The 17,036-nt window shown below is 41.8% G+C and overlaps 1 protein-coding gene across 5 annotated transcripts in view; it reads right to left on the bottom strand.

Moving 5' to 3' along the window:
• MCCC1 (methylcrotonoyl-CoA carboxylase 1) overlaps positions 1–17,036 on the bottom strand; it is an 85,653-nt gene that overhangs the window by 59,398 nt on the left and 9,219 nt on the right. For 4 of the 5 annotated variants that reach the window (XM_032298488.1, XM_032298485.1, XM_032298487.1 and 1 more), the window contains one exon: positions 14,321–14,416. The exons of the other annotated variant lie outside the window; for it this stretch is intronic. In XM_032298488.1, coding sequence (XP_032154379.1) covers positions 14,321–14,362 — 42 coding nt within the window. In that variant the 5' untranslated portion in view covers positions 14,363–14,416. The remainder of the gene's footprint in view (positions 1–14,320; positions 14,417–17,036) is intronic. 5 annotated transcript variants of the gene reach the window in all.

Raw genomic sequence — 17,036 nt, 5'->3', positions numbered from 1 at the left:
ACAGCCAGTTGGGAGTTTATTTTAAACCAAGATTCAATTTTCTAACTTTTATTTTAGGTTTCGGGGTGCATATGAAGATTACAGATGTGAATAAATGTCACAGAGGTTTGCCGTACAGACTATTTCATCTCCCACGTACTAAGCCCAGTACTCAATAGTTATCTTTTCTGCTCCTCTCCCTCCTGCCTTCCCCACTCAAGCAGAGCCCAGTGTCTTTTGTTCTTCTTTGCGTTTGTAAGTTCTTATCATTCAGCTCCCACTTCTAAGTGAGAACATGCAGTATTTGGTTTTCTGTTCCTGTGTTAATTTGCTAAGGATAATGACCTCCAGCTCCATCTATGTTCCCAGAAACAGATGATACCATTCTTTATTACGGCTGCATAGTATTCCGTGGTGTATATGTACCACCTTTTCTTTATCCAATCTGTCACTGATGGCCGTTTAGGCTGATTCTATGTTTTTGCTATTGTGAATCGTGCTGCAAAGAACATACGTAAGCATGTGTCTTTATGACAGAATGATTTATATTCCTCTGTGTATACAACCAATAATGGGATTGCTGGGTCAAATGGCAGTTTTGCTTTTTGCTCTTTAAGCAAATCATCCTGCTGCTTCCCACAATGGTTGAACTAGTTTACACTCCCACCAACAGCGTATAAGTGTTCCCTTTTCTCCACAGCCTCCTGGCGTCTGTTATTTTTTTTTGTCTTCTTAGTAATAGCCATTTTGAATAGCATGAGATGGTATCTCACTGTGGTTTTGATTTGCACTTCTCTAATGACCAGTGATATTGAGCTCTTTTTCATGTTTGTTGGTCACATGTATGTCTTCTTTTGAGAAGTCTCTGTTTATGTCCTTTGCCCACTTTTTAATGGCATTGTTTTTCTCTTGTACATCTGTTTAAGTCCCTTATAGATGCTGGATATTAGACTTTTGTCAGACACAAAGTTTGCAAATATTTTCTCCCACAATTTGAGTATTTATATACAATGGTCAAACATTTATACTAGGCAAATGAAACAGACCTATGTCCTAGTCCTCCCTGGTTTGGGTTTTCTTTTGAGATATGATTTATAATACATAGCATTCATCTATTTATAGTTTCATGAATTTAGTTAATCTATACAATTGTGCAACTAACACTACAACCTAGTTTTAGAACACTTGCATCACTTCACGAAGTTCCCATGTGCTCACAGGCAATCTGTTCCCAGGCCCAAGCAACAACTGACGTGTTTTTTGTCTCTATAGTTTTGCCTTAAAAAAAATCCATACAAATAGAATCGTATAGTACATAGCATTGTCTGCTTCTTTAACTTCACATAATTTTTCAAGGTTTACTCATGTTGTTGAGTGCATCAGTGGCTCATTTATTTTTATAATATGGATTCCGGGTTATGGATATGCCACATTTTGTTTACTCATTCATTTGAATTGTTTTCCAGTTTGTGGTTATTATGAATAACGGTGTTATAAATGTTCACAGACAAGTCTGTGTGAACATATTTTTCATTTCTCTTGGGTAAATACCCAGCAGTGCAATTGTTTTGTCATAATATGTTAAGAATACATTTAACTTTTCAAGCAACAGCCAAACAATTTTTCTAAAGGGATGATTTTATTTTGCATTTCCACTAGCAATGTATGATGCTTTCAAGTGTTTCCACATCCCTGCACACGTTGTAATGTCAGTTTTTTTTTTTATTTTAGCCAAACTAGCGGGTGCATAGTGTTACTGTACTTTTTAAACATAGTTCTTGAGATATAACTCACATACCCTAAAACTCAGCCAACCAACCCAATGATTTTTAGTATACCTGGAGTTGCACAATCTCACTATAAAATACTAACATCTAATAATTTAAGTTTTTAACACCCCAAAAAAGAAGTCCTGTGCCTATCAGCAGCCATTTCCCATTCCCCAAATACCCCCCGCCCTAGGCAACTGTGAATCTACTTTCTGTCTCTACAGATGTACCTATATGAACATTTCATATAAATGAAATCATATAATACCTGCAGTCTTTAGTGACTGGCTCTGTCACTGAACGTGATGTTTTCAAGGTTCATCCATTTTTTGACACAAATCAGTACTTCGTTCCTTTCTGATGGCAAAATAATACTCCACTGTAGGGCTATACTGCATTTTATTTATCCTTTCATCAGTTGATAGACTTTGGTGTTGTTTCCACTTTTTTGGCTACTGTAAATACTACTGTTATAAACATTCAGATATAAATTTCTATGTGGATGTATTTTCATTTCTTTTGGGTATATACTGAAGAAGTGGAGGTACTAGTTCATAAAGTAACTCTATGTTTAATCTGTTGAGAAACTGCAAAACTGTTTTCCAAAGTGGCTGTACCAGTTTACCTTCTCATCAGTAATGGAGAAGGGTTGCAATTTCTCTAAGTCCTCACCAATACTTGTGATCATCTCTTTTTGATTATAGTACCCTAATGAAGTAGTATCTCACTGAAGTTTTGATTTGTAGTTCCCTAACAGCTTACATGTTGAACATCTTTTAATGGGCTTTCTGGTCATTTGTGTACCTTCTTTAGTGAAGGATCTATTCGAATATTTTGCATATTTTTTAAAAATTGAGTTTCTTAGCAATAATTTCAAGCTTTGAAGTCCATTTATCATTTTTTTCTTTCATAAACCTTTCTTATAGTATTGTGTCTAAGAAATCTTTGCCTAATCCGAGGTCTCAAAGATTTTCTCCTATACTTTCTTTTAGAAGTTTTATATGAAATCCAAGCACTCTGGAGGCCAAGGTGGGCGGATCACCTGAGGTCGGGAGTTCAGGACCAGCCTGACCAACATGGTGAAACCCTGTCTTAAAAAAAAAAAAGGAAGTTTTATAGTTTTAACTCTTACATTTAGGTCTATAATATACTGTAAATTTATTATTTTGTTTAAGGCGTGAGGTAAGAGTCTAGGATCTAGAATTTAGGTTCATCTTTTTATAGAAATATCAAATTACTCCAGCACCATTTTTTGAAAAAATCCTCGTTTCCTTTATTGAAATACTTCAGCACCTTTATTCAAAATCAACTGACTACATATGTTTGAGTTTATATTTGGATTTTCTTTTTTTTTCGAGATAGAGTCTCGCTCTGTCACCCATGCTGCAGTACAGTGGCGCAATCTCAGCTCACTGGAACCTCTGCCTCCTGGATTCAAGCGATTCTCCTGCCTCAGCCTCCTGAGTAGCTGGGATGACAGGCACATGCCACCATGCCTGGCTAATTTTTTTTTTTTTTTTAAGTAGAGATGGGGTTTTACCGTATTAGCCAGGAAGGTCTTGATCTCCTGCCTTCGTGATCCGCCCACCTCAGCCTCCCAAAGTGTGAGATTACAGGTGTGTGAGCCACCACACCTGGCCAAATTTTGGATTTTCTATCATGTTCTACTGACCTATGTTTTTATCCTTATACCAATACCACACTGTTTTGGTTATTGCAGCTTTATAATTTTTTTGTCTGTTTGTTTCGTTTTGAGATGGAGTCTTGCTCTGTCACCAAGGCTGGATTTCAATGACATGATCTTGCTTTCCTGGAACCTCTGACTCCTGGGTTCCAGCAATTTTCCTGCCTCAGTCTCCCAAGTAGCTGGGATTACAGGTGCCTGCCACCATGTCTGGCTAATTTTTGTATTTTTCAGGGATGGGGTTTCACCACACTGGCCAGGCTGGTCTCAAACTCCTGACCTCAAGTGATCCACTCACCTTGGTCTCCCAAAGTACTGGGATTACAGAAGTGAGCCACTGCACTTGGCATAATGACTTCTGAAACAGAGTCTAAACCCTACAAATTAGTTAAGCTTTTTGAAAACTGTTTTAGCTATATATTAGGCTCTTTGGCTAGTTTAGATTTAGCCTGTCATTTTTTTTTTAAAGAGCCTGCTGGGATTTTGATAAAGACCGCATTAAATATATAATGCCACCTTAACAATATTGAGTGTTCTGATGAAATATCTGTTTATTTCTCTCAGCAATGTTTTACAGTTTTCAGTAAATATGTCTTGAACTGCTTTTGCTAACTTTATTCCTAAGTATTTGATTGCTATTGTGAATGTAACTGTTTCCTTAATTGCATTTCCAAAGTGTCTGTTACTAGTCTCCCTTCTTTTTAACAGATACTGAATTCAATCTCAGCCCAAAATCTTCTCAAACTGATAAACAACTTCAGCAAAGTCTCAGGATACAAAATCAACGTGCAGAAATCACAAGCACTCCTATACACCAGTAACAGACAAACAGAGAGCCAAATCAAGAGCGAACTATCATTCACAATTGCTACAAAGAGAATAAAATACCTAGGAATACAACTAACTAAGGATGTAAAGGGCCTCTTCAAGGAGAACTACAAACCACTGCTCAATGAAATAAGAGAGGACACAAACAGATGGAAAAATATTTCACGCTCATGGTTAGGAAGAATTAACATCGTGAAAATGGCCATACTGCCCAAAGTAATCTACAGATTCAATGCTATCCCCATCAAGCTACCAATGACCTTCTTCACAGAACTGGAAAAAGCCACTTTAAACTTCATATGGAATCACAAGAGAGCCTGCATAGCCAAGACAATCCTAAGCAAAAAGAACAAAGCCAGAGACATCACACTGCTGGACTTCAAACTATACTACAAGGCTACAGTAACCAAAATAGCATGATACTAGTACCAAAACAGAGACATAGACCAATGGAATAGAACAGAGGCCCCAAAAGAAACACCACACATCTGCAACCATCTGATCTTTGACAAACTCGGCAAAAACAGTCAATGGGGAAAGGACTCCATGTTTAATAAATGGTGTTGGGAAAACTGGCTAGCAATGTGCAGAAAGCAGAAACTGGACCCCTACCTGTCACCTTACACTAAAATTAACTCCAGATGGATTAAAGATTTAAACATAAAACCTAACACCATACAAACACTAGAAGAAAACATAGGAAAAACCATCCAGGACATAGGCATAGGCAAGGGCTTCATGACTAAGACACCAAAGCAATGGCAATAAAAGCCAAGATAGACAAATGGGATCTAATTAAAATTCAGAGCTTCTGTTCAGCAAAAGAAACGATCATTAGAGTGAATCGGCAACCAACAGAATGGCAAAAAATTTTTGCAATCTACCCATCTGACAAAGGGCTTATAACCAGAATTTACAAAGAACTAAAACAGATATACAAGAAAAAAGCAAACAACCCCATTCAAAAGTGGGCAAAGAATATGAACGGACGCTTTTCAAAAGAAAACATATATGAGGCCAACAGACATATGAAAAAATGCTCATCATCACTGGTCATTAGAGAAATGCAAATCAAAACCAATTGAGATATCATCTCATGCCAGTTAGAATGGTGATCATTAAAAAATCTGGAGACAACAGATGCTGGAGAGGATGTGGAGAAATAGGAACACTCTTACACAGTTGGTGGGAGTGGGAGTGTAAATTAGTTCAACCACTGTGGAAGACAGTGTGGCGATTCCTCAAGGACCTAGAAACAGAAATTCCATTTGACCCAGCAATCCCATTACTAGGCATATACCCAAAGAACTATAAATCATTCTACTATAAAGACACATGTACACGTATGTTCATTGCAGCCCTGTGTACAATAGCAAACACCTGGAAGCAACCCAAATGCCCATCAGTGATAGACTGGACAAAGAAAATGTGGTACAACTACACCATGGAATACTATGCAGCCATAAAAAACAAGTTCGTGTCCTTTTTAGGGACATGGATGAACCTGGTACCATCATTCTCAGCAAACTGACCCAAGAACAGAAAGCCAAACACCACATGTTCTCACTCATAGGTGGGTGTTGAACAATGAGAACACGTGGACTCAGGGAGAGGAGCATCACACACTGGGGGCAGTTGTGGGGGATAGGGGAGAGAGAGCAGAGGGTGGATTGGAGAGGGATAACATGCAGAGAAATGCCAGATACAGTGTGCATCTAAAGTTAAATAAATTTTTTAAAAAACTAAAAATGGAAAAAAAAGAAAAAATGGATTTAAAAAACAGACACTGAATTCAATATAACTTTCTGGTGTACTAGATAAATGTTCTCCTTTCATACTGTATTAGTCTGTTTTCATGCTGGTGATAAAGACATAGCTGAGACTGGGCAATTCACAAAAGAAAGGTTTATTGGATTCACAGTTCCCCATGGCTGGGGAGGCCTCACAATCATGGCGGAAGGCAGGGAGAAGCAATTCACGTCTTACGTGAATTGTGGCAGGCAAAGAGAAAGCTTGCACAGGGAAACTCCCATTTTTAAAACCATCAGATCTCATGAGACTCATTCACTATCACGGTAACAGTGCAGGAAAGACCTGTCCCCATAATTATATCATCTCCCACTGGGTTCCTCCCATGATATGTGGGAACTGTGAGAGCTGCAACTGAAGATGAGATTTGCGTGGGACACAGAGCCAAACCATATCATTCTGCAGCTGGTCCCTCCCAAACCTCATTTCCTCACATTTCAAAACCAATCATGCCTTCCCTATAGTCCCCCAAAGTCTTAACTCATTTTAGCGTTAACTCAAAAGTCCACAGTCCAAGGTCTTATCTGAGACAAGCCAAGTCCCTTCTGCCTATGAGCCTGTAAAATCAAAATCAAGCTAGTTCCTTCCTAGATACAATGGGGGTATAGGCACTGAGTAAATATAGCCATTCCAAATGGGAGAAACTGGCCAAAACAAAAGGGCTACAGGCCCCATGCAAGTCTGAAATCAGGCAGGGCAGTCAAATCTTAAAGCTCCAAAATGATCTCCTTTGATTCCAGGTCTCGCATCCGGGTCATGCAGATGCAAACGGTGAGTTCCCATAGTCTTGGGCAGCTCGACCCCTGTGGCTTTGCAGGGTACAGCCTCCCTCCTGACTGCTTTCACAGGCTAGTGTTGAGTGCAGCTTTTCCAAGTACACGGTGCAAGCTATCAGTGGATCTACCATTCTGGGGTTTGGAGGACAGTGGCCTTCTCACAGCTCCACTAGGCAGTTCCCCAATAGGAACTCTGTGTGGGGGCTCTGACCCCACATTTCCCTTCTGCATTGCCCTAGCAGAGGTTTTCATAAGGGCCCACCCCTGCAGCAAATTTTTGCCTGGACATCCAGGCGTTTCCATACATCCTCTAAAATCTAGGCGAGATTCCCACACCTCAATTCTTGACTTCTGTGCACCCCTAAGCTCCACACCCTGCAGATGCTGCGAAGACTTGGGGCTTCCACCCTCTGAAGCAATAGCCCAAGCAGTACACCTTGGCACCTTTTAGTCATGGCTGGAGTGGCTGACACTCAGGGCACCAAATCCCCGGACTGCACACAGCATGGGGACGCGGCCTGGACCACGCAACCATTTTTTCCCTCCTGGGTCTCTGGGCCTGTGATGGGAGGCGCTGCCATGACGACTTCTGACATGCCCTGGAGACATTTTCCCCATTGTCCTGAGGATTAACATTTGGCTCCTTGCTACCTATGAATTTCTCCTCAGAAAATGGGATTTTCTTTTCTATCACATTGTCAGGCGGCAAATTGTTTGAACTTTTACCCTTTGCTTCCCTTATAAAACTGAATGCCTTTAATAGCACTCAAGTCATCTCCTGAATGCTTTGTTGCTTGGAAATTTCTTCCGCCAGATACCTTAAATCACCTGCCTCAAGTCTGAACTTCCATATATCTCTAGGGCAGGGACAAAATGCCACCAGTCTCTTTACTAAAACATAACAAGAGTCACCTTTGCTCCAGTTTCCAACAAGTTCCTCATCTCCATCTGAGACCACAGCCTGGACTTTACTGTCCACATTGCTATCAGAATTTTGGGCAAAGCCATTCAATGAGTCTCTAGGAAGTTCCAAACTTTCCCACATTTTCCTGTCTTCTGAGCCATCCAAACTTTTCCAACCTCTGTCTGTTACCCAGTTCCAAAGTAATGTCCACACTTTTAAGTATCTTTTCAGCAGTGCCCCACTCTACTGGAACCAATTTTCTGTATTAGTCTGTTTTTATGCTGCTGATAAAGACATACCCAAGACTGGGCAATTTACGAAAGAAAGAGGTTTATTGGACTTACAGTTCCACATGGCTGGGGAGAACTCACAATCATGGTGGAAGAAAAGGAGGAGCAAGTCACAACCTACATGGATGGCAGCAGGCAACGAGAGAGCTTGTGCAAGGAAACTCCCATTTCTAAAATCACCAGACCTCATGAAACTCATTCACGATCACAATAACAGCACAGGAAAGACCTGCCCCCATAATTCAATCCTCCTACCGGGTTCCTCCCATGACACGTGGGAATTCTGGGAGTTACAATTCAAGATGAGATTTGGGTGGGGACACAGTGAAACCGTAACAATAAGTAAAATCAAAAGGAGCTATCTCCTTGGGAAAATAAAATTCAGTCACTCTGAGAACAACCTTAAGAAGTTTAACTACTTTCTCTTAGGAAGAACAATTTAATATACCCAAACCATGATGTTCTAGAGCATCTGAATGGGTTAAAATGGAAAAGAACAGCACCACTATTACCAGTGGGCTAATTTCCTTGCTTCAGGCATGTATTGAGTTGTCACTTCACCCTCGTGGGTCATAAGATTGCAAACCTGTTGATATTTTTCCATTTACAGTACTAACATGCCTTTATTAGTAAACACAGAAAACTTGTATCTCTTTTCCTCCTTAAATCTCTGCCAAAATAATTTCTTCCAACCTTTTAGTTTGTATTCACTTTGCTCGGTAACTTGTTCAAAAGCACAAGCAAAGTTGTTGCTGGTTCTACCCTCAAATAGACAAAAACTGGCTCTGCCTTCAAGCAAACATGAAAAGTGTCTTTTCCACAGTGAAGGGGACACGTCATAGTCTTTAAATTCTTATTACCAAGTTTAAGGTAATAAGCTATGGTCAACACATAGGCTGTCGCGGACATCCAGACCTGCATGACTCAGCAAGTTTAGGGTGCAGGCACATGCCCCACTTGTTATAAAACCTGTTTGTGTAAGCTCATACTTGGCTCTATGCCACTATTGTCTGCAAAAGGCGTAATTGCTCTGCTAACACTGTACAGGGGCTCTTGGGGCTCAGCTTGGCTCAACATGGCTTGACATGGTGGCAGCACTGGCGTCCAGAGAGAAAGAGCCAAAGCTGTCCATCTTGTAGCCAGACAGGTGGGAGCCAGGACACAGCTCAGCTTGCTCATGCCCAGAGAGGGAAAGAGTTAAGCTGCTGACCCTGAAGGCAGGGGAGAGCCAGCCGTGTGGCTGTAGGTATGTGGGTGGCGGAAGCCACAGAGCCAGAGCAGGCAGCTCACGTAAAGGTGCACAGTGTGAAAGAGCTAGTATAAGTAAGTTGCTAGTAAGAGCTGCTGATTAATAAAATCATATTTACCTGCCTATGCCCCCAAGTGTTCTTTCTGCTCATCCACCCACTCGCACTGGACTTCAGCAAGGGCTGGATCCGGACCCTGGGACCTGACACCAAGAATTTCCTACCTTCATCTGTGATACTTAAAACATTTGGGTTTCCTTTTGGTCAACTACAGAGTACCTGTATTTAGTAAATGACTTGCTATATGCATTTAAGTTACTTGTCAGTGATTTTTAAGTACCTGTAACAAAGTTCCTAACTCTTGGTAGCACATGAGAAAAAAAATGGAGCGCTTTTACAAAACAGTCATGCTCAGGAGCTACTTCAGATAACTGAGGGGACTAAAGTATAATATACGTATAGAAAAGGGTTACCTGTCTTAGGTGTACGGCCCTTATGTCCATTGTTTTTTAAACTGAATACACCTGTGCAGCCAGTGTTCGGCTCAAGAATCAGAACATCACTAGCGTTCCACAGACCTCTTTATGCTCCTTTCCAGTTACAACAGGCCTCTTCTCCAAAGCAGTGCAAGAGTGTCATGAAAAGCTCAGGTGGTTCTAATCTGTAAACAGGGTTAACTACAACCTCTCTCCCAACCAGAGAAGACAGAAGACAACTGGCAGTCGAGAGAACTAGTGTGGCCAGAGCCTTGGCTCACGTCTGTAACCCCAACATGCCGGGAAGCCAAGAGGGAAGGATCATTTAAGCCCAGGAGTTTGAAACCAGCCTGGGCAACATAGTGAGACTTTGTTTCAAAAACAAACAAACAATTAGCTGGGCATAGTGATGCACGCCTATGGTCCCATCACAGCTACCTGGGAGGCTGAGGTGGCAGGATCACTTCAGCCCAGGAGTTCAAGGCTGCAGTGGGCCATGATCATACCACTGCACTCTAGCCTGGCAGACAGAGTGAGACATCATCTTAAAAAAAAAAAAAAAAAAAAAAAAAAAGCTAGCCTAAAAAATATTTACATCTTCTCGAGTTTCTCAATATAGGCATATCACCAGGCATCACCAGAAATTTAGCTCACCTGTCAATTTTACTTTTTCTTTAAAAGTGCTTATGTTAAAATGGCCATATTAAGAACAATTCTAGAGTTTTAGAAAACTTCTTTCAAATCATCATACAAGTGTTATTCAATGTCCTTTATTAGATGGTCAATACATTTCTTTAAAGTCAACATTAAAGCAAGGTTTGCTCTCCTAATTGACAAGTTATCTTTTTATTAAAGAGAGCTTTGTAAATTATAACCCACCAAATTTCCTTTCTGATCAGGACTGCTGCAAAGAGCTAGTAGCTTTACTTAGGCTAAATTTTCTGATTTAATTCCAACATTACTCACTCTGGTTACCTGGCTTTTGCTCTTTTATCCTTTGTTCTCACCACTCATTTTTCTAAGCCACCTCGAATCTTGAATATCAAGGCAAAATGAAGTTTTTGAAAATATTTTATTCTTTTAAAAATACTGTCTAAAAATATTTTATTCTTTTCAAACATTCTCTGATTCATACTTTAAAATAAATAGTATTCCTTTCTCATCATTTGTGCTATTGCTGCACCTAAATGACACTATTTTAAACAGGTACAAAGTTGATAAAGTTCCTGGAATTAGCATATCACACATTTGCTAGAGCGTTGTTATTTAAACTAAAAAATGGTCTCCGAAAAATGGTCATTAAAAAGACAGTGGATTTTCTTTTTTTTTTTTTTGAGACGGAGTTTCGCTTGTTACCCAGGCTGGAGTGCAATGGCGCGATCTCGGCTCACCGCAACCTCTGCCTCCTGGGTTCAGGCAATTCTCCTGCCTCAGCCTCCTGAGTAGCTGGGATTACAGGCACGCGCCACCAAGCCCAGCTGATTTTTTGTATTTTTAGTAAAGACGGGGTTTCACCTTGTTGACCAGGATGGTCTCGATCTCTTGACCTCGTGATCCACCCGCCTCGGCCTCCCACAGTGCTGGGATTACAGGCTTGAGCCACCGCGCCCGGCCTTGACAGTGGATTTTCAACTCTTGAGAAGGAGGCAGCTTAGAAGAGAAAGCAATAAATAAAATAAAAAGGAAGCTCACTGGCCTATGGGAAGTAATTTTTAATTAATAAACATTTCCAATTAAACAGCAACTTCCCTTTTTCCAAAATGCAGCACAAGAAAGTTCTGCTCAGCCTGGTCCAGTGAACAGGGAAAGGGGCTGGGAGACAGAATACTCGTTTCATCCTTTCTCTTTCAATGATTAGACAAGTTTTGATTTCAAATCACCAGGGGATCTTGCTACAAATGCAAATTTTGCATATAATGCAAATTATAGTGGGTTTAGGGTAGGACTTAAAGGCTGTATTGTTTTTTATTTAGAGATGGGGTCTTGCTATCTTCTACAGGCTGGCCTCAAACTCCTGGGTTCAAGCAATCCTCCTGCCTCAGCCTTCCGATTAGCTGGGATTACAGATGTGAGCCACTGTGCCCAGCTCAAAAGTCTGCATTTCTAATGAGCTCACAAAGAATGCCAAATGTGCTGGTCTGTGGACCACACTTTGAGTAGCAAGATTTAGATGACTTGGAATAACATCATGCCACCTTGTGTGCATTAGATCTGATGCCCATAAGATGAAGGTAATAATACCACAGCATTTATGCTTAAACACATGATAAACACATAAAGTGATATTTATGTTAAAGTGCCTGAATTCCTGTGGACAGGTGATATATATATGTGTGGGAATGTATATGTATGTCCACGTAGTATCATCTCCTTACCTTCCTAGGGACCTTTTATTTCAAGCTACAACCAAAAAAGCTTTATAAACAAGCATATTTTAAATACATGTTTGTATAAATTAATACCTATTCAGTTTAGGAACTCTGATTCTAAAGAAGAGAACACTGATTTGGGGACACATCAATACAAAACAACTACACATACTCACTAATTTGAATTAAAGACTTGGCTGGGTGCACTGGATTACACTTGTAATGCCAACAGTTTGGGAGGCTGAGGTAGGAGGATCACTTGAGGCCAGGAGTTTGAGACCAGCCTGGGCAACGTAGGGAGACTCCATCTCTACAAAAATTTAAAAAATCAGCTGGGCATGGTGATGCAAGCCTGTAGTTCCAGCTACTTGGGAAGCTGGGGCAGGAGGGTTGCTTGAACCCTCACTGCTGCACTCCAGCCTGGATAAGTGAGGCTGTGTCTCAAAAAACAAAAATAAATTGAGGACTGTGTACAGGCTCACTGGGTTGCTAGGAGGTATGCTAAAAAACGGTGTAAGATGTGAGTTCTTCCCTTAGGACAGCACAAAGGAGGAGCCAACCTCTATATTAAACGTGGAAACAAAACACTAAGTATAAACATGACTAGAACAGGAAATCCAACGCTGAATGATCAAAGTGCTAGAGGAGATAAAATTTCTAAGGAGCAGGAACTCAGGTGAGAGTGACGGGCAACTCTATGGCTATTTACTCCTAATTGTTTTGTGGTCTTTCACTGTTACTGTCCCAACCTTTGCCCCACTCCAATCATCCATTTCCCCACCCAGAAGCCACAGTGATTTCATTAAAAAGTAAAGCAGATCACTTTATTCCTCAGCTTTAAAAAAATCTCCCAATGGCTCTTAGAATGAAACACAAGCTCCTTATTGAGACCTATAATGTTCTCACTTTGGGAGGCTGAGGCAGGCAGATCACTTGAGCCCAGGAGTTCAAGACCAGCATGGGCAACATGGAGAAACCCCAGCTCTACAAAAAATAAAAAATTAGCCAGGCGTGGTGGTGTGCACCTGTGGTCCCAGCTACGTGGGAGGATCACCTGAGCCTGGGAGTTGGAGGCTGCAGTGAGCCATGATGGTGCCACTGCACTCCAGCCTGGTCAACACAGCAAAGACCTTGTTTCAAAAAAACAAAGACCTATAATGTTGTAAATGACGCTAGCCCTACCTCCCTCTAGCTCCCTCTGCCCCATCGTCTCCTACCACTTTCTTCCTGTCAGTTGGTTCTCCCAGCTGCAAACCGATTCCAGCTGGCGCCTTGTGAAGGGGCTCTGCCTCTTTGCCAGTGGGCTTCCTGTTAGGTTTCGCCAGTAGGGGTCGCTGTAGGGAAACGTGGACGAGGAAGCTTCTTTCCTCGCTCAGGGCAGTGGCCGCTGGCTCCAGTCTTCAGGTTCTTTTGGAACTTGGAGAACCAGCCTCATTAAGCCCCCTGCAGCCAGGGAGGCCCCTCCACAGATCTGACGACAGCTGCAGAAGGTCCCTCTGCCAGTCTCTCCTCCAACCCAAAGGGTGGTTGTCAATTTCTGTTATTATTATGGGGTAATTTCAACATCCCGCCCCGCTTCAGTGCTCTCACACTGGAACTAATTCCTAAACTAAGTTCCTTCTGCTGAAATGTCAAACGGAATTTGTTTTACTGACCATACCTGAGTGACACAGCCCCTCACTGCCTTCGCTCCAGCCGCTCTGAGCACTTTTCCCCCTTGAACAGCGACCTTGTTATCATCTCAGAGTCCTGGCAATTCCATATGCCTGAACCGTCTCCCTGAAGCTCCTTACATGGCCCTAGAAGGAGACTGGGAAGTTGGGATGGAAAAATCTTTCTTGCTTGCTTATATTTTACCTTGTAATTTAGAGCTCTACCTACCTATTTCTCCCAGAGGACTTGAGCTGAATAGTTTTGAGGACAGAGAGCTGAATTCTCTCCTAATTTGAACTTAGAATTTAGACCCTCTCTCCACCTACTTCCCAAAAAATCTAAAGTGCACAGGATTCAGTAAAAAGGCAGACTGGCTAAGAAATAAGATGGGACATGCCTAGTTTACAATGATAATCCAATAATCAAATGTAAAGATCTTGGGAAGGGCTAAAATTAGAAAATTTCTGTAAGTAGCTCTACATCAATTGCATAAAACATTATTCCTTTAGCACTGCAAATCTCTTCACAACCCTCACCTGTGCAGCAGCGGTCTTTGCCACTTGAATGATTTTCTCCATAGAAAGGTAGCTCTGCTGGGCGGGTGCAGGGCCGATGGAATATGCTTCATCTGCCTGTTTAGGAAACATCACATGCTTAAAAGACTGTGACTAGTACATACTCAGACACTATACAGAACTGCTGTGGGGTCATTTTATTATTGTAAATAAAAATGCCAGCCCCTCAAGCACAGTGCAAGAATTCCCAAACTGAAGTATCAGTGTATGTCTATGTTATAAAAATAAGCCAGTCTTAGAATCTTTTGCATGAAGAGAGTAACAGAACTTAGTTTTCATGCATAAGCCACACACTGGTGTGAAAGTACAGTGTTTCGGGATAGAAAGTAACAGGGATTAGTCATATTATTCCTAAAACAATCATAACCTTAAAAGTATTTAATGCCAAAAATTTATATTTAATAATAGAAACAAAATACGTGACAGATGTACAAAGGAAGAAAAAAGCTTACAACGTTGATTAAACTGTATATAATTATCAGAGTATGATAATGCTTTCATACATTAGTGAATTATTTTATACTATTCTTTAAATTTTTCACATAATCATAGCATCCCTTGAAATAGACCAAATAAAGCACATCGTTCATTCATCCCAATACTTACTGAAGGCCTACCATGTGCCACTCTTTCAGGTGGGAGCTGCCTGTACCACAGTGAACAAGACAAATGTCCCTGACCAGGGGGAGAGACAGAGATTAAACACTTAATGACAGCTCTGATGAACGTCATGAAGGGAAAACCAAGGGCATAACGGCTGCAGGAGGAAGGCCTGATCTGGTCTGATGGTGGTCAGGAGGCACCTAGGAGGGAAGTCAGGGGAGGCTCCTCAAGGATGACCAAGACTTTGCCTGGCAAACAGATCAGAATGTGGAGTTGGGAATAGGAATGGAGCGGAGGATGAGTCTCTCAGGCAGAGAAAACAACCTACATAAAGGTGGGAAGAAACCTGGTCCATCTGAGCAACTGAAGGTGGCTTGTGTGGCTGGAACACAGTGAGCAAGGGGTCCAGGGGCCAGAAAGGATGCTGGACAGAAAGCTGGGCACAGATTTCAAGGGCCTGTGAGAGTTTACAAGCTTTGGGCTTTCTCCTAAGGGAGGACACAAAGAGATCATTTAAATTTTTTTTTTGGGGGGGGATGAGTCTTGCTCTGTCGCCCCAGGCTGGAGTGCAGTGGTGCAATCTCAGCTCACTGCAACCTCTGCCTCCCAGGTTCAAGCAATTCTCCTGCCTCGCCGCCCCCTAAACGCCCCCCCCAACCCCCACAGTAGCTGAGATTACAGGCGTGTGCCACCATGCCCAGCTAATTTATGTATTTTTAGTAGAGACGGGGTTTCACCATGTTGGCCAGGCTGGTCTCGAACTCCTGACCTCAGGCGATCCGCCCGCCTCAGCCTCTGAAAGTGCTGGGATTACAGGGATGAGCCACTGCACCCAGCCTGTTTTTTCCTTTTACCTCCACAAAACACAGATCTTTTCTCGTTCTAAAGAACGTGATTATTATAATGCAAATGCAGAGTAGCCCTTTGGTGCTCTCACCATTGCACTCACCCTCCAGACAGAACATCACTACAATCAACTTGGGACATACTGTTCCATATCCACATTCCTAACTATTCATATAGATTTGCATAAACACATGCAGTTTTCATTCTTGTTTTTATGGAAACAGGATCACACTACATAGCTATCTTCTGCAATTGCTTTTTTCATTAACGGTACATCTTGGGAGCTCTTTTTCTTGCTAGTACACAGGCCTACCTCATTTTGTATAACATTTGCAAAACATTCCGTAGTATGGAGGCATCACACAGTTCATTTAATCACGTATCTCTTAATGTGCACTTAGGTTATAACGGCAGAAAACTGGATGTGGGCAAGGCTGAAGGACATGCAAGTTTAATAGCTTCTGGGTAATCAGCCTTGAAATAGTTTTACCAATATATATTTCCATCAACATACCAATTTCTTTTTTTCTTTTTTTTTTTTTTTTTTTGAGACGGAGTTTCGCTCTTGTTACCCAGGCTGGAGTGCAATGGCGCGATCTCGGCTCACCGCAACCTCCGTCTCCCGGGTTCAGGCAATTCTCCTGCCTCAGCCTCCTGAGTAGCTGGGATTACAGGCACGCGCCACCATGCCCAGCTAATTTTTTGTAGTTTTAGTAGAGAAGGGGTTTCACCATGTTGACCAGGATGGTCTCGATCTCTTGACCTCGTGATCCACCCGCCTCGGCCTCCCACAGTGCTGGGATTACAGGCTTGAGCCACCGCGCCCGGCCAACATACCAATTTCTAACCACCTTCATCAACACTCAATATTATCCACCTTTTAAATTACTGATAAGCTGGTAGATCATATAAAAGTTTAAAGCATTTGGCCAGGCGCAGTGGCTCACACCTGTAATCCCAGCACTTTGGGAGCCCAAGGCGGGTGAATCACAAGGTCAAGAGATTGAGACCATCCTAGCCAACACAGTGAAACCCTGTCTCTACTAAAATACAAAAAATTAGCTAGGCGTGGTGGCACATGCCTGTAGTCCCAGCTACTCAGGAGGCTGGGGCAGGGGAATCACTTGAATCTGGGAGGTTGCAGTGAGCCTAGATGGCACCACTGTACCCCAGCCTGGCGACAAAGCAAGACTCTGAAAAGAAAGAAAGAGAAAGAAAGAAAGAAAGA

Source organism: Sapajus apella, unplaced genomic scaffold (assembly GCF_009761245.1).
Source record: "Sapajus apella isolate SASKATOON/1434 unplaced genomic scaffold, GSC_monkey_1.0 scaffold38, whole genome shotgun sequence".
Taxonomy (NCBI): Eukaryota; Metazoa; Chordata; class Mammalia; order Primates; family Cebidae; genus Sapajus; species Sapajus apella.
Note: the sequence above shows the minus strand (reverse complement) of the source record. Positions and strands in the feature narration are given on the sequence as shown.